This window comes from Coffea arabica, chromosome 2c (genome assembly GCF_036785885.1).
Source record: "Coffea arabica cultivar ET-39 chromosome 2c, Coffea Arabica ET-39 HiFi, whole genome shotgun sequence".
NCBI lineage: Eukaryota > Viridiplantae > Streptophyta > Magnoliopsida > Gentianales > Rubiaceae > Coffea > Coffea arabica.
Window position 1 is genome coordinate 58,488,339 of NC_092312.1, and position 18,423 is coordinate 58,506,761.

General features: G+C 41.1%; 1 protein-coding gene across 1 annotated transcript; it reads right to left on the reverse strand.

The window, feature by feature from the left end:
• Nucleotides 1–12,141: 12,141 nt before the first annotated feature.
• On the reverse strand, nt 12,142–15,460 carry LOC113724433 (uncharacterized). Its single transcript, XM_072077051.1, has 4 exons — nt 14,936–15,460; nt 13,009–13,931; nt 12,301–12,750; nt 12,142–12,154 (listed from the first exon to the last, which is right to left on the reverse strand). Exons 1-4 carry the CDS (start codon nt 15,458–15,460, stop codon nt 12,142–12,144), a joined length of 1,911 nt encoding a protein of 636 aa, XP_071933152.1.
• Between the last annotated feature and the right edge of the window lie 2,963 nt (nt 15,461–18,423).

Sequence of the window (18,423 nt, forward strand, 5' to 3'; positions counted from 1 at the left end):
TTGATAATTTGGGGGGGGGTCTTAAGCGATAGTGTGTGATAGATAATTATTGTTTACTCAAGCATTCAAGGGGACCTTCAAGAGGACCTCACAACGGACGCTTAAATACTTGAATTGAGTACCACACTCTCATTTTGACTAGGTGAGTGTCAAGTGTATGAAAAAAGTTACATGCTTAATTGTTATTAGTAATTAAGTATTATGAAAATGCCGAGTCGAGTGTGTACTTTATCGCACTCATTCTCATTTAAGTGAAATATATTTGAATTACTTGAAATGAATATTTAAGTGAAGTGTTTCAATGATTAGTTATGCTATGGTTGCATAAGTCGCTTGGAGTGAATCTCCTTGACTCTTAGTGGTAATAGTAGGGGGACGCCCAAATCTCACTGGCCGACCTTAGACTCGGCCGGCATGGGTTTGGTCGGGAACCTTTGTGACGCCTCGAAAGGATGAGTGTGAGAACCCGAAAATTTTTATATATTTTCTAGACATTATTTTGTTTCCTTGTCTACAATTTTGTACCTTTCTTCAATATATTCATTTCTTATACATTTTTATAAGGGAATATAGTTTTCAAATCATTTTCTTGATACAAGTTAGTCCACGTTGAGTTTGAAGTATATTATGAACGTGGGACCCGATAGTGCGGTAATGCAATATATTTTTGACAACTTGTTGGAGTTTCGTATTAAGTGATATTATTTTACAAGGTGCTAAGAGATAATTAGGTGTTACCTATATGGATTAGTATTGGAGGGACAAAAAGATAAGTTTTAAACCAAAAGGTAACAAGTGTCACCATCCTATTCACCCTTGGACTTTTGACCAAGATATTTATACCTTCTTAAAGGTAATTTTTATCAAAATATCTCTTCATTTTAGCTCTTCTTGGCCGACTCTCTCTCTACAAGAAAAGGAAAGAAAGCTCTCAACTTGTTTCTTCAATTTCTTGGTTGGATCTAGCAAATCAACCGTTTAAACTTCCAATTTCTCCATAAAAACCCTTAGTTTAGTGGTTGTGAGGTTGGTTGTGAAGTGGTTTGGAAGAAAGTGATGCTAAGTTGCTTCTTTTCTTGAGGTTCCAAGGTGAGTAGCTAATGGATTCCTTCTTTGGTCTTGATGATGTCAAATTAATGGTTTGTGTTGGTTAAAGATGTGATTTTATGGAAGATTTTATGGATTAAAGTGAAGTTGGCTCAATTTCGGATTTTATTGGAGATTTTTCTGATTTTATATGATGATCATGGTTTAATCATGGTATGATGGCTTGTAATAGTGTAAAATGAAGCTTGTATATGTTAGTTACGATTATTTGCGGAAAATTTCGATTTTATGCGGAAATTCCAAGTTAGGGTTTTGAATCTGCCCTGTTCTGACCAGATTTATTTAAGCATGTTAGAGGCCGAATCAGGCTTAGGTTAAAACATAAAAGTTGTACCAAATGGTGTTAACTAGCTGCCTGTAAAATTTCAACTCGATCGGAGCTCTGTATCATGTGAAATGACCGAAATACCCTTGACTGTCCATGAACCCTGTTTCGCGCCCAGATTTCTGTTTTCGAGGAGTTTTCCATTTTTGACCATGAAATTGCATGATCTGTGTCGCGCCCCACTTTTCGAATGAATTGAATGTGTGATGGTGTGTGGTGTGCAATGTGTGAACGTGTGCAAAATGAAAAGTAAAAGGCCATGGGACTTAGAATGCGACGATTTGGCCAAGTGAAGTTCAAAAGGGTTTTTTGTATCAAAAATAGAGTCGCCACTTGGTATAGAGTTAGGGTGTACCAAGTCACCAAAAATGATTTTTGTTTTTGAATAAAAAAGTAAATAAACCCTTTTTGAGAACTTTTGGGTCTACGTAACCAAAAGAGGGATCGGGGGTCACATTTGACGAAGGGGAAGGCAAGGATAAAAATCCAAGGCACCCCTTCGACCTAGCCAAGGCTAGTTGCGTGACTTAAACCAATTTTTCCTAATTTTTCTACCCAAGGTATGTATCGCGTATTGGATATGTCTATATGAATGCAAAAACCTAGACCTAGGGGGATTGGGGGAAATTTCTCTTCAAAGGTTGAGTGGTGCCAATCACATTAATTGTGAAGCCCAATAATGATCCTTTTGGAGAGGTCACACCTAAACCTAAATGACGTGAAAAATGAGTGGAATGCATGCCATGTGAAAGTGTGAGTTTGTGTGAAGTGAGAAAAATGATAAAAGTAATAAGACAAGAGTGAAGGTGTGCAAATGTAGATGAAAGTACTCGTGTGCGAGTGAAGGTAAAAATGTTCATGTGCAAGTGAAGATAAAAGGGTTCGTGTGCAAGTGGAGATAAAAAAGTGCATGTGTGCAAATGAGACAAAAGTGAAAGTGTAATGATAGAGTGGATTGAGAATGCATGAGCCTAAGGAATTCATGCATATTGGGTACGGGGAGACCTAAATCGTGACTTGATTTTCCCTTTGATTAGAAGGCGAAACTAGCGTGCTAAGGCTATCGAGTAGCCACACTCGCTCGTTTCCCTTATCGGAAGGGGACACTCAAGCAAAATGAACCCTATAACTATCATGATATGCAAAAATCCTAAAATGAAGGGAAAGGGGGTTCGAGGAGCATGCCAAGTGATAAAACTAAGAAAAATGCATGATATGTGGTGAACAAGCAAATGATATGCTAATGAGGGGAAATCCCTAAGGGTCTAGCGTTGGACTAGCCCATTCTATGAATTCCGACTAGCGTTGGACTAGCGGAAACGTACATTCATCCATTCCATTCATTCATGGCTATGAAAGCAAGTAGACATGCCAAAATACTCGTAAACACATAGCACATAGCATTTAGCATGCTCGACTAGATGCAAGAGCCTAATAAAGCAATTAAACACGTAGCAACAAAAACAAGCAACCAAGGGGAAGGGGAAGTGGACCAGATGCTCTCCGAGCCCTATCTATTACAAGCCAGGAGGTGTACACATACCCCATAAAAGCATAAAGGAGAAGGGGAAATGGACAAGATGCTCTCCGAGCTCTATCTATTACAAGCCAAGAGGTGTACACATACCCCATAAAAGCATAAAGGGGAAGGGGAAATGGACAAGATGCTCTCCGAGCACTATCTATTACAAACCAAGATGTGTACACATACCCCATAAAACTTAAATAAAAGTAAAAGCAAGTAAATGCATGCAAGGAGGTAAGGAAAGCGGAGTAGGCATGCATATTCACATAACACGTAGGAGCACGTAGGGTCAAATGAAATGCAAATGAGGGATAGAGTGTACCTCCCTTGAAGCGACGCCCCTAACGTAGTGAAATTACTAAATTACCCTCCAAAATAATAAAAAGGTCAAGGTACCACTTTAATGATAAAATATAAATAATCCAGATGGCATTCATCAAATCATCAAAAATTTCCTCAAATCACAACTTAAATATAGTCAAAAGATACTTAAAGATCAAGGAGAAGGCATGACCTATTCAAATCCTAAGTAAAGCATATGATAAGGACCCAAATGCAACCACTAATCTAATCAAGCAAAATCAATTGAGATATTTTTAGGAATTTTGAAGGTCCGAGAGCAAAGGAAAGTCAAGTGAGTTAAAATGCAATTACTTCATGACCCAATAGCAATAAATTAGAGCATTAGTGAGCTTTGAAGCATTACTGCAAAATCACGGGGATCTAATTGAAGAAATTATTCCATTTGTTGGGTCATTGTGAAACAAGAGGAGACTTGGAGGTCTAAAAATGCAATTTTGGAAAATATTTGCATGCATGCAATCAGCAAATTTCGACCAAAGCTGCAACCATTCCTTCGGCCATTTTTACTATAGTTTCTCGCACACAATTTCAGCAATCCCAAGCAACCCCTTACAGCAAGCATACAATTCAAGCTAAACTATGAATCAGCTCCACTCAACCATGTTAATCAACTCTCAAAACACCTCAAATAAATAGTTCAAACAATCAAATGAAGCTTGCTGCATTTTCGGTTTCCAAGTTTGCGGTAATTTCCAGCAATACAAACAAATTCCTCAAACAGAAACTATTGACCCAAATCAAAACATGAGATTTTGTCGACAAGATTGAGATCACAAATCTGGTTTAATCAGTAAGGAAAAGAAAGAGAACTGCAGCAAATTTCTGCTCATAGCTGATTGCAAAAAAAAAAAAAAAAAAAAAAAAAACACAACAAGAAAAGAAACAACATACCCTTAAGACCACAACAAACATAACCATTTAACCACTGCCCCCACAAGCGCAACTCAGAATTAACGAACAAACCTCAGCCATATAACAAATCAAAGGCTGCTGCAACCAATTGATAGAAAATAGGAACCATGGCAGCAGATTTTTATGCTCAAACTTAGGTGTAATGCAAACATGAAAGCAAGCCACAGGAGTGTCCAAGATTCTTTCTATTTTCCAACTTTTATATTCAAGCACCAGAAACTCATACGAATGACAACAAAACTTCCAAGTCAAGAACATGCCCGACACACTACAAATTCAGCAACCAAGAGAAGGAAAGAAAAGGAAAAAACGAAACGGCTGCAACAAGCCAACAGCTTGAAGCTTGTTGCAGTAGACTCTGAATCTAACTCTTAAGGGTTTTAACAGTCAAAACAAATGCTACACGGACCATTTTTAGACAAAACAAGGTGAAAACATGAAGGACGCACAGGGGAAAAACGAACGGTTTCTGGTTTCGGGTGAAATCTATGGTGGTATCATCCGAAATCAACTAAAATTTGCAGTTTCATCAGCGGACATCCAAGATTGATAGCCATGACATGGGTTCCCCATCTCCCAAGATGCATACAGCAAATTAAAAAAAAGGTTTAACAGTCAAATGAAAGCCTGCTGAATCATGACCGAAAAAGATGAGAGGTTACCTTCACTCCTTGGAATCGTGAACAAACAACGCTTGAATGGAGGAGCAATGAATCACTGACACCGGACAAAGGAAACTAAGGAAAGTTCCTCCTTTATGCTACGATGGGCCTCCAGATTTTCGATTTCCCCTCTTCTTGTTACGTTGATGGTTTCTTCCCAGCTCTCCCTGACGCTTTCTCAACCTTCCAGCACTCTCTCAAACCTCCCTCGTCAGTTTCTTTCTTCCTTTCCCGTCGGCTTACTCTCCAAAAGCTCTCTATCTTCTCCTCAGTTTTTACTCATTCTTTGGTCTCTCTCCATTTTGCCCAGATTTTTCTTTCCGCCCTCACTCTATCCCCTCGGTAGGTTTCTTTTCTTTTGCTTGTGTTTCTCTCTTCCGAATCTTTCTTTCTTTTTTTGCGGCTGTAGCTTTCTTTTGCTATTTATACGGAACCTCCCAAACTCCTAAACCCTTCACTGAATGGTCAGGATGAAGGCCAGCCTCTGCCTTCATCCTGCCCTTCAATGGCACGTACCAAGTTAGCCCTTTGGAAGCTGCCAAAAATGCAGCTTGCAGGCCGCGATCTTTTTTTTTTTTTTTTTTTAGTTTTCAAGAAAATTAATTGATTAACATTGATAACTAATTAACAAAATACATAATAATAAAAGAAAACTAATGAAGAAAAGCTAAATTAAAATGAAATGCTAACGCTAATTATTCTTTTTTCCCTTTCTTTTCTTTTTCTCTTGTTTTTTCCAAATTAATAGATGAAATGGTAAAATAAAGTAAAAAACAGTAATTTAATTAATCGTCAAGTGAAAATGAATAAACTAAAAATAAAAAGCGGCAAAACTGCTATTTTCTACTTTTCGCTTTCATTTGTTTATTTTCCACTTTCATTTTTTGTTCTTTGCTTCTCTTTTTTTTTTTCCTTTTTCCTTTTTCTCTTTTTTTTTCATTTTTCATTTTTTATGATTTTTCATTTTCATTTTTCTTTCAAAAAAAAAAACATTGAATAAAAATTACAAACGACTAAATCATATTTTTTTGAATGCTTTTTCTTTTTTTTTTCTTTTTCAACAAATTCTATGATAAAACTTAAAAGTAAACATAAAACTGGAAACTAAAAACTAAAAATGAGCACGACAAATAAAAAACTAAAAATGAAATTACACCAAAAGTTTGGTGTCTACAGTTTGCCCCTCTTTGTCTGAGTTTTGGAAAAACTTGAGACAAAAAAGTAGACACCAAAACTTACCTGTGTTATTCAGCTGCGAATTACTCAAACGATGGGGACTGACCCCTGACGGGAAATTTAAAAATCGGGACTGACCCGAGATAGAAATTTAAACGGGACAGGAATTTAAACGGGACTGGCCCGAACAGGAATTTAAACGGGACTGACCCGAACAGGAATTTAAACGGGACTGGCCCGAACAGGAATTTAAACGGGACTGACCCGAACAGGAGTTTAAACGGGACTGACCCGAACAAGAATTTAAACGGGACTGGCCTGAACAGAATTTAAACGGGACTGACCCGAACAGGAATTTAAACGGGACTGACCCGAATAGGAATTTAAACGGGACTGGCCCGAACAGAATTTAAACGGGACTGGCCCGAACAAGAGTTTAAACGGGACTGATCCGAACAAGAATTTAAACGGGACTGACCCGAACAGAAATTTAAACGGGACTGACCCGAACAGAAATTTTAAACGGGACTGACCCGAACAAGAAATTTAAACGGGACTGACCCGAACATGAAAAATAAAACGGGACTGACCCGAACAGGAATTTAAACGGGACTGACCCGAACAAAAATTTAAACGGGACTGACCCGAACAAGAGTTTAAACGGGACTGACCCGAACAGAATTTAAACGGGACTGACCCGAACAGGAATTTAAACGGGATTCACTGGGGAAGTTTGAGACAATGAATTGAATTTTTACCTGAGAGTAGTTCAAATTTTTGTACCTAGAGAGAGATTGGATCTCTGTAGTTGAAGCGATGGCCGATGTTGGTCCTTAAAACCCAACTTTGCAAATAACATTGCTTTAGGTTTGAAAAAGAGAATGATCGCTGTCATTTGTGAACGCAGTGTTCCTGCAAGAAAAGAATAAATAATAATGGATTTGCCACCATTATTTGATCCGGTTTGCCTTGAGAATCGTGTAAACATGAGTCTTGTACTATTTTTGCCTCTGTTCCGCGGCATCCGTCTTGGTCGAACTTGTGACTTTGCAAATTCTAAGACTGATAAAATACGGATTGACCACGTCACCCAATCCAGGTGGTAGCTTTGTTGCATGTTACTCCCTGTATCTGATGATTGAATCCCCTATTTTTGCTCAAACCTTTGGGTTTATCACTCATTTGAATTCAATGGTAAAAGAATGATGCGTGAAAATTTGTCATATAACGATCAATGTACATGCAAGATTATTTCCTATGTCGGGCAAAGATGAGCATGCGAAAGAATGTAGACAATCATAAGCAGTCATACACAAATAATTGAAAACAACCAAAAGATTCATAAAGATACATTTTGCAAAAGAATATTTGTAAAGAACAATACAAATTTAGCCAACGAATATCATATTCGAGACTTCGGATATTTTCTCCTCGGAATCCGATATTGGCAGAAGTATCACAAATATGAGGAAAAGTCCAAATGAACCAGGTCACCAGCTGTTCCTCCCCGCGCTTGTCTGTTGTGAAAGACCCGCCTTGGCGCCCTTTCGGGTTTTCACCAAGGTTGCCCCTACCCTTTTTGTTTTTGCTTTTTCTTTTTCTTTTTGATTTTTTTTTTTTTTTTACAAGGCGCCCTTTCGGGTTTTCACCTAAAGAATAAAGACACGTCTCGACCATGATCGACTCAGAAATATGAGTTAAAGGTTTCAGGCATCAGTAAAATGCACTTCCCTTGTAGATTAGGCGAAGGCATTACGGACATCACTTGCCAGTTGATTATCAAATTTTGCTAATAGAAATGCGACAAATGACGGAAGCCAGGACTTTGGGTTTTGTAATGAGGTCAGGTGGGGTGTTTTTCCAGAAAGGTTAAGGCTTGAAAGCATATTCGATGCCAAGGGTAAAATAAACTGAGATTGCCCTATTTTGAAATCATTTCCGATTTTGAACGAAACCAGGGAAAATTTGCCCCAGTTTGATCGGATTTTCACTCTTTGCATTTTCTTCATTACATTTTCCTCACTCTTGCATTTTTCTTTGAAAACTAAATTTGCCCCAGTGTGGGGTTCTTTTCCCTTTCTTTTGCTCTTCTCTCTTTTAAAATTAAAATTTTGCCCCAGTGTGGGGTTTGCAATTCTCAGGGGTTATCAAACGAAATTTGTTAATTCTGATGGCTCAAAGGGGACAAGTAGAGATAAAATGTTTTTAGTGTAAAAGAAGATGGCCTGACTTGCATTTTGCCATTTGCATGAATTTCTTAAAGAAAATTTGCATGATCAAATGAAAAACTTTTTGCACATATCTGAGTTGATAGGTTGAGGAAAAGTTCGTCCATCCATTTCTGCTAGAATAAGGGCTCCGCCAGGTAATACCTTTTGGACAATGAACGGCCCTTGCCAGTTTGGAGCGAATTTGCCCTTAGCTTCATCTTGCATCGACAAAATTCGCTTTAGCACTTTGTCACCTTCTTCAAATACCCGCCGATGGACTTTTTTGTTGTAAGCCCGGGCCACACGTTTTTGATAGCACTGACCATGACAGATAGCATTGAATCGCTATTCATCGATCAAAGTCAATTGTTCATGGCGCTGCTTGATCCAATTAGCTTCTTCCAATTTAGCTTCCATAAGGATTCGTAGCGACGGAATTTCAACCTCAGCTGGTAATACAGCTTCCATCCCATACATGAGTGAATACGGTGTTGCCCCAGTCGATGTCCGGATAGAAGTCCGATACGCCATTAGTGCATAAGGCAACTTGTCATGCCAATCGCGATGCCTTTCAGTCATTTTGCGGATAATCTTTTTCAAATTCTTGTTCGCGGCTTCTACGGCTCCATTCATCTGAGGCCTATAAATGGCGGAATTGCGATGTTTGATTTTGAATTGCTCAAATAGTCCATCTACCATGTCATTGTTCAGATTCTTGGCATTGTCCGTGATAAGCGTCTCGGGTACTCCAAAGCGATAGATGATGTGATCTCTCAAGAAATTGGCTACTACCTTCTTCGTGACATGTTTGAATGACTCCGCTTCAACCCATTTGGTAAAGTACTCGATCGCCACCAATATAAATCGATGTCCATTTGAAGCAGGAGGATCGATTGTACCAATCACGTCCACACCCCACATTGAACAGGGCCACGGGGCGGTCATGCTATGCAACTCAGTGGGTGGAGCGCGTATAATGTCACCGTGCATTTGACATTTTATACATCTCCGGACAAAGTCTATGCAATCATGCTCCATAGTAAGCCAGAAGTATCCGGTTCTCATGATTTTCTTCGCTAGCAAATGGCCATTCATGTGAGGTCCACAAACGCCACTATGCACTTCTTTCATCATATATTGAGCTTCATCTTCATCAATGCACCTTAAAAGGTTCAAATCCGAGGTTCTTTTGTACAACACTTCTCCATTTAAGAAAAATTTTGAAGCCATTCTACGCAGAAAACTCTTGTCTTTTGTACCAGCATGCTGAGGGTAGGACCCAGTTTTGAGAAACTCTTTAAGATCATTAAACCAAGGAGTAGTATCCGAGGACTCGTCTGCAGCCCAGCAGTGGGCTGGCTTGTTTTGAAGTTGAATTTGGATTGGTTCGATCTTCAATTCATCTGGATATTGGATCATGGAAGCCAAGGTGGCCAAAGCATCAGCAAATGCGTTTCGAGCTCTCGGGAGATGCCTAAACTCCAAATTTTGAAACTGCTTGGCCAAAGTGAGCAGACTACAATGGTAGGGTAGAATTTTCGAATCTTTGGTTATCCATTGCTTCAAAGTTTGGTGTACGAGCAAATCTGAATCACTAAAAGCTATCAACTCCTTGATTTCCATCTCCAAAGCCATTTTGAGACCAAAAATGCAGGCTTCATATTCAGCCATGTTATTCGTGCAAGCGAATTGCAATTTGGCAGCGGCAGGGTAGTGCTTCCCTTCGGGTGACACCAAAACAACTCCAATTCCAGCTCCGAGAGAATTCGAAGCTCCATCGAAGAAAAGCCTCCATTCAGGACTTTGTTCACTTATATCATCTGCAGCGCCTACAAATAGGACCCTCTCGTCAGGGAAATAAGTACGGAGTGGTTGATAATCATCATCCCTTGGATTTTCCGCCAAATGATCAGCTATAGCTTGCCCTTTGACCGCCTTTTGTGAGGTGAAAACAATATCGAATTCTGAGAGAATTATCTGCCATTTCGCCAAACGCCCAGTCAGCATCGGCTTCTCCAAAAGATATTTCAAAGGATCAGACCGGGAAATAAGATACGTGGTATGACTCAACAGATAGTGTCTCAACTTCTGGGCTGCCCAGGCCAATGCACAGCAGCTTTTCTCAATGAATGAATAATTAGCCTCGTACTGCGTGAACTTTTTGCTTAGATAGTAAATGGCTTGTTCTTTCCTTCCAGAGTCATCGTGCTGACCTAGAACACACCCTACTGCTCCTTCAAGCACGGATAAATACATAATCAAAGGTCGGCCCGGTTTGGGCGGCACTAAGACTGGTGGATGCAACAAATAATCTTTAATCTTGTCAAAAGCCTGTTGGCACTTCTCATTCCAATACAACGGCACGTTCTTCCTCAATAATTTGAACAACGGCTCGCATGTGGCAGTTAGTTGGCCAATGAACCTCCCGATAAAATTGATCTTCCCTAAAAAGCTTTTCACGTCCTTCTGAGTTTTTGGCACTGGCATGTCTCGAATTGCTTTGATTTTCGCCGGATCTATTTCTATGCCCTTCTTGCTAACAATGAATCCCAACAGCTTACCCGCAGGTGCTCCGAAGGCGCATTTCGCAGGATTTAGCTTTAAATTGTACTTCCGCAACCTCTCGAATAATTTCTTCAGATCAACCAAGTGGTCCTCTGCCCTTTTAGACTTGATTATAATGTCATCCACGTAGACCTCCATCTCCCGGTGGATCATATCATGAAATAGGGTTGTCATGGTCCTCTGATATGTTGCTCCAGCATTCTTTAAACCGAAAGGCATGACTCGGTAGCAAAAGGTACCCCAAGGGGTAATGAAAGCAGTCTTCTCCCTATCTTCTTCTGCCATCAAGATTTGGTGGTAGCCAGCAAAACAATCGCAAAAGATTTCAATCTCATGTCCGGCAGTATTGTCTAAGAGAATGTGAATATTTGGTAGAGGGAAATCATCTTTAGGACTGGCTTTATTAAGGTCTCTATAGTCAACACAAACTCTCACCTCTCCACTCTTTTTTGGAACAGGGACTGGATTTGAAAGCCAAATTGGGTAATGGGAAACAATGATAATATTGGTTTTGAGTTGTTTTTCAATTTGCTCTTTTATTTTGAGACTCATATCTGGTTTGAATTTTCTGGGTTTTTGCTTTACGGGTGGAAAAGTAGGGTCTGTGGGTAACCTGTGCACCACCACGTCAGTTGAAATGCCAGTCATATCATCATAGGACCACGCAAATACATCCTGGAACATAGTCAAGAACTCAAGCATCTCCTTTTTCTGGCTCTTATTCAAATGAATACTTATCTGCACCTCCTTAACTTCATTCTCGGTGCCAATGTTAACCTTTTCTGTTTCTTCCAGGTTCGGTTTTGGTTTTTCCTCATATTGTTCAAGGTCCTTTGCAAAAGAATCGAATACCTCCTCATTATCACTCTCGCTTTGGAGTTCGGATTCACAGACCTCCAAGTCGTGAGTGATATAGAAATTGCCATTATCGTATTCCAGAACTGTGATATCCAAAGGGTCAAATAATTTTATTTTTGGCCATCTGAAAGAATTAACGAATGTGGGATAATAAGCAAATAAGCATACAACAAACAAATGAACAAACAATATGAATATAAACAAGCGAATAAACAACAATGACAAGAACAACTTGTGCATTTTCATAAAACCTTTGATTGAAAGCAAATGGAAATGAAAACTTAACAATATTTACATGCACAAACGTTAGTCAAAAAGGAAAATTATTTTCATTGGCTATTTACAGATGCAAAAGTATTTTCATGAATTCACATGAATGATAAACCCCTTTCAGTTTACCGAAACTCCTTCCGAACGGGCAGGGACTCGGCTGTCCAATTAGAAATTGACCCTTCAGGGATGTCAGGAAAGTCAGCCTCATCTGGAAAACTATCTTCAAATGTTGCCCCTACGAACAATTGGGCCAAACTAGCTTCAATTTCTTCAACTGGATTAACCTCTGATGTGACAACCTCTGTTGGTCGTGGAAAAGTATACCATGGTGGTGGAATGTCAAAAACCCTTTGCCTGCCCTCTTTCTCTGCTCTTTTGCGCTCTTTCATCTCTTTGATGTCCTTGGCGGTTGGTTGAAAACCCAAACCGAAGGTATCCCTCTTTTCTACTATCTTTACTGGCTTCAGGATCCCTTGCAGTTCACGCCCCAACCCCTTGTCGAATTTGTATCCTCCACGAATCATTTCTCTGGCCATCATTACACTGGCCTTTGAGAGAGTTTGTTCCTCCGTGGTTATCCAACTTACGGAGACTATATCGGATGTGCTGTGAGGGGACATGGTAACACTTTGACTACCCTCCTTTTTAACTCCAGAATCGGTGATCACCAGGCAGTCCTCTTCAGCAAAGATAGTGATTAGTTTGTCATTTACCACGAACTTGAGTAATTGATGCAACGAAGACGGCACGGCCCCAGACTTGTGAATCCATGGCCTTCCAAGTAAAATATTATAAATGCTCGGGAAGTTCATGACTTGGCAAGTTATTTGAAATTGGGCGGGCCCCATCTCGATTACTAAATCTGCCTCTCCTATTGGCTCCCTCTGCGCTCCATCAAACCCTCTAACGATAGTCCCTGAAGGCCTCAGCTTGATGTCTTGCAACCCTAGTTTCTCTAAGGTACTCCAAGGACAGATATTCAGTGCGGATCCATTATCGATTAACACCTTAGGCAGCATTTTTCCATTGCACCTCACTGTTATGTACAACGCCCTATTATGTCCGATGCCCTCCGTCGGCAATTCATCATCGGAAAAAACAATTTGTTTGTTGAATAATACGCTCCCAACCACGTTTGAAAAATTATCAACAGAAATGTCCCTCGGAATTTGAGCTTTAGTTAATACGTCGATCAATGCATCCCTATGCACGTCTGAAGAGAAAAGTAAATCCAACATGGTTATCTGGGCAGGTGACTTGCTTAGCTTTTCGATTATGTTGTATTCACTTCTCTGGAGTCGTTTAAGGAAATCTACGGCTTCTTTCTCGGTGATGGTTGGCTTAATGGGAGGCTCGGAATTCTTTGCTTGAATCGGAATAGTAGTTTCAAATGGACTTACAGTCCTCCCCGATCTGGTAATCACTGACACCTCTTTTTTTGTAGTTGAATTTTCCCCGATCTGTATAATAGGTTCATCGTAATTCCACGGCACTTGTTGCAGGCTCAAAACAGGCTCTTGCCTCGGGAATTCGATGAATACCGGCTTCAAAGCTTCACTCTCTGCTGGCGTGAGATCCAAGACAAAAGGCTGGTTATCTTCTTCGAATGGCAACTCTATGATGAATGGTTGGTCTGTGACCCCAAATACCTCAGCTTCTCTTGCCAAATCTTTGAATTGTTCCATATACTCCGTGTCATCCATAATGACCCCAATGGTATTAACATGGTCCGGCAAAGGGTTCCTATTTACGTTCGGCCCTTGCGCCTCCCTTTTCCGGATTACAATCTCCCCGGCTTCAACCATATCTTGGATTTTATGTTTAAGCGCCTTGCAATCAAAGGTGGCATGTCCGGGGGCCCCAGAATGATAAGCACAGACAGCTTGTGGATTATACCACGCGGGCATGCCATATGGGTAGGTAGGAGGGGGCACCGTACCAATTTTCCCAGCAGCCTTTAATTGTTCATACAATTGATCCAGAGGCCTGCCTAGGTTGGTAAATGTACGGCCAGGGGGTCGGTTGTAAGGTTCAGAAGGTTGAGGGTGGTTGTAAACAGGTCTATTTGGAGGCGGGAATCTTGGGTTATATGGAGGTCGAGGTCGGTTTTGGGGTGGATTTGGTTGAGAAATTTGAAAAGGGGCTGAAGGTGGGTTAGTATAGTTTGAGCGAGGTCGAGGGTGGTGGATGTTGGTAGTATATACAGGGTGTGGGTTTGAGTAGTAATGGTAAGGTTGCTGGTAGGTTGGGTTGGGCTGGTATCGGGGTCGGGGTGAAGGGTTGTGGTTCCAAACAAAGGTTGTATCTCCTTCTTTCTTTTTGAATTGTGGTTTCTTTTCACTGCTTCCTCGCCCTTGCAAAGCTTCCACTTGCGATTTCAGGGCAGACACATTAACAATTTTCCCGGCTCGTACAAAGTCGTCGAATTCTTCAAGTTTATTTACAATTGCCGCGAATGAACATCCAGTCATACGGAAAATTTCTTCAAAATATGGAGGATCATGGGCCTTGATGAAAGTACGGATGATTTCTTCCAAGTCATCGGAGGCTCCACCTTGGCAGCTATTTTCCTCCACCTCTTGGCATAAGTCTTGTGATCTTCGGAGGGTTTTCTTTTGGTTCCTTCCAAGGTGGTTCTAGTCGGTGCCAACTCACAATTATACTCATATTGCCTTACGAAAGCCTTGGACAAGTCAATCCAGGTTCTTACGTCTTCAGGTTTCAGATTTGAATACCAGTCAAGTGCGTCCCCTTCCAGACTTTCGGGGAACAACCTTAGAGGCAAGTTTTCATCGTCCACAGGCTTTCCCAATTTGTTTGCAAATAGTCGGAGGTGCGTCTTGGGATTACCCGTCCCATCGTACTTGTTAAACTTAGGAGTTTTGAACCCCTCAGGCAGTTGCACATTCGGAAAGAGACACAGCTCATCGTAATCCAAAACTCCTTGCTTGTTCAGCACCTGACTCTTCCTCATGAATTCATCGAAACGATCCAGGCGCTTTAATAACTTCACATCAATGGGAGCAGAGGATCCTCCCACCTCTGGTTTGGTTTGAATAAAATGGTCCGGCAGATAAGGCTCAGTGGTGGGGTAATAAAAAGCTTGTGTCTCAGGTGGTATATTTGCCGTGACTTGAGGTTGTGGGCCTTGCATATGAGTAGGAAAAAATGAAGGATTAGGAGAGTAAGTGTATGGCAGATGAATGGTGGGGTAGGTGAAAGTCCCTTCGGGTGGACCTTGCATGGGATCAGTAGTTTGAACTGTAGGAATAACAAAGGGTTCAGATTGCAGTTGTATTACGCGCGGAAGCTCCGGCTGTACCCCGCTACTGACAAGCTCATCTATTAATTTCTTTTGGGTGGCCATTTCAGAGGCCATTTCCCCAAACTTAGCAAGTAACTCGGCCAACTGGACTCCAGGACTCGTGACTTCCGGCTGTGTAGTCGCTGTAGTCTTATCGGATGATTCTGGTTGAATATTCATGTTTACACGATTCCTTTGAGCTTTACTTCGGGATCGCGTAATAATGGGGCTTTTCCGGAAAGCTATTTTTGGAAAATTTACCTGAGAGTGCAAAAGACTGCTTTAGATAAACCAATCGTTATTGAATTTCTGCAATTCATTCAAAAGAGAAAAAGAAAAAGAAAAAAACATGAGTTAGTAACTATTTGAACAATTCGGATGCATGTCCTATTTGGGGGGCCCTTTTGTGCCAAGGGTAGGCCTAGCATGATGCAACCTTCGGGGTAAAATCCCATTTCCAAACCTGTAAGTGAATATAGAAGCGGAATTTCTCATTAAAATATGGACAAACTCAGTCCTTCTTTACAACTTCATTGATGGTTCGACCAACCATTCTTACAAAGTCCTCATGTCTAGCTAATTTAGTATGTTGGGATTCCCTAGAACTCCCGATACTGAGTTTCCGAATTTCATCTTGGATTTTACCAAATGCACTCAATGCCTTTTCCAATTTCTCGGTCTTTTTGGCCTCTTTCTTCAATTGTAAGCGGGCGTCTTCCAATGCTTGATCGGCTACCATGATCTGCAACTGATGATTCTCCAACTCTTTCCTCAACTTTTCATTCTGCTCCTCAAGACTAAGGGGGACCAACGATGCCCTTTCTCTTCCTTGTTCCATCATTGATTTGATCCATTCGTTGTACTCTAAGATGACCTTAGGCTCTGCTTTATCCACTTGGTCCAAATGCAAGTTGTCCAGACTACACAGATTCCCCCAAGCTTCCAGCACCATGGTCTGGCATTCGGTGACTGTATTGAGTTCGATGTTCCCCATCCTTTGTATGGTCGGCACTCGCTGCGGATACCCAAACTGTCTCATAACTCGTTGTGGTACATACGCAATCAATCCACCAGTGCTTGCTAACGGGATAAAATCAAGTTGTGTTGTCCTGAAAGCTGGATCCCTTACTTTCGTCCAATCAAGAACCCATTGTATCTGATCCGAAGTCAAAGCATTGAATTCTTGAATAAACAAACTCGGAGACTCTATTCGATAGTATTTTCTAACCCTCTCTCGGTGCGACTCAACCCAATTTGCTGTTGGAAGGCATGATCCCAACGGATTCAGCGTTCTTTTTGACAGATGTTCCATGGCCCACATTTGAAGTACTAGGTTGGATGCATAGAAAAACCCCCTCTTCTTTTGGCATTCAGTAATAGCGGCGAAAATGTCAGCAATGATAACGGGTACTAGGGTGGGAGTTTTTCCTCTAATTCCCAAGAACACACTCTGAACCATGTTGACCGTTGAAAACGTAACTTTCCCATGCTTTTTCGGAAACAGGAGTAGATTAATCAGAGTTATCCCAAAAGCTAGTACTCGTTTCTCTTCCCACTGTTCTCTACTAACGAAAAAATCCCCGTGGTGATGATCATAGGATTCCTTTTCCCCGAATCGCTTGTATAAGAACTCCAGCGGGCATGATCTTACGTCCGGGTGTTGACTCATGCTACACTGTTTCAACCCTAAGAACTTACAAAATTGTTCTCTGGTGCCATTCATTGGGTATACCATAGGGTGACCCTTCCCAGGCACTTGTAACAATCCTTCTATCTCCTCCAGGGTTGGTGTCAATTCGCACTCTCCAAATCGAAAAACAGAGCTGTCCGGGTCCCAGAACTCGAGCAAAGCTTGGACAATGGCTACATTCGGAGTTATGTTCAAGAGACTAGATAAATGTCCTATATGCGGGAAAAGTCTGTTCACTTCATGTGCCATGTTGTTCTTCCAATCCACTAGCTCACGAGGTATCTGATTGAGCATTCTACACGGAGCCATCTGGGGAAGAAATTCACTTTAGTACCTTACCTCAGGATTTTACCCCTTAGGTAATACAGAAATAGTAAACGTGTAAGTCCCATCGGATTAAATATCCGGGACATGTGGCGGATTATTCCTAAACACGGGATTCCCTACGTGGCATTCCCTTTCTATGGTTTATGCATGATGCCAGTTATTAAAGCGATGTAAATATGCGACAAATATGACCTAAAGGACATGAATAATGCATCGGGGGAAAAAGGTCTAAAAATGAAATGTATTTATTGAAAATCAAATGCAATAACTGAAATTTAAACATGTAAGTTAACCAGTGGGTAAGTCACTAAAAGAGTGCCAAAAGGCCTCTTATTGCTAAGGCACATGAATGCAATCCAAGAAAACAAAAGAATGGTTAGTGCAATCGATAGTACACATAACACATTGGGAGCAATTAAGGAAAAGAAATACAATAAAGCAGGTAAAAGGGGTGGAACCCCTTCCCTCGTGCCTAATGTGCTTAAGAAAAGGTGAGGCCGACTCTACCCTAGGTTATTCTAATATGGATGCATGAGGTTTGGTTCACTAATGCCTAGACTCGATAAAGCTTCGGCTCCCAAGCCTTCAGACCTAAAGGCGAAGGGTCATCACTCCCAGGGCCTTTGATCGGTGGCTCGAGTGATCCCTTAGGTAGCGCTATGGGCGCAGAGCACACCAGCCGCCTACCCAAGGCGATCGATCCTAATCCTACAAGGCGGTGTGGGAAACGCCCACGAAAAACAAAATAAAATGGGATAAAAGCAAGTAAACGTGCACGTATGAAGTGTTCCCTATTTTGAGGGAAAGGGGTGAGAACCACGCGAGGCTCTAAAGGTGACACACACCCCCCCAAATGCAATGCAAGCGCGAGATACATACATCCAATCAACCAAACATACACACGTGAGTGAGGGAATAGTTTGATACGCGCGCGAGGCGAAAAAGTCCTAAAATAGAAAATGCAACCCTAATATCCAAATGCAATGCATAAAAAGGGTAGAAAAAGGAAACGAATGGTTAAGTCAAAATGCTTGGACCCACTTAGGAAGTCCCCAGTGGAGTCGCCAACTGTCGCGCCCCACTTTTCGAATGAATTGAATGTGTGATGGTGTGTGGTGTGCAATGT

Coding starts and splice junctions, on each gene's coding strand:
- LOC113724433 (XM_072077051.1), bottom strand. CDS start 15,460: ATGAATATTCAACCAGAATCATCCGATAAGACTACAGCGACTACACAG. Junction 13,932..14,935: donor AATTCATGAGGAAGAGTCAG/GTGCTGAACAAG, acceptor GAACAATTAAAG/GCTGCTGGGAAAATTGGTAC. Junction 12,751..13,008: donor GCGTTGTACATAACAGTGAG/GTGCAATGGAAA, acceptor TTTACTTGGAAG/GCCATGGATTCACAAGTCTG.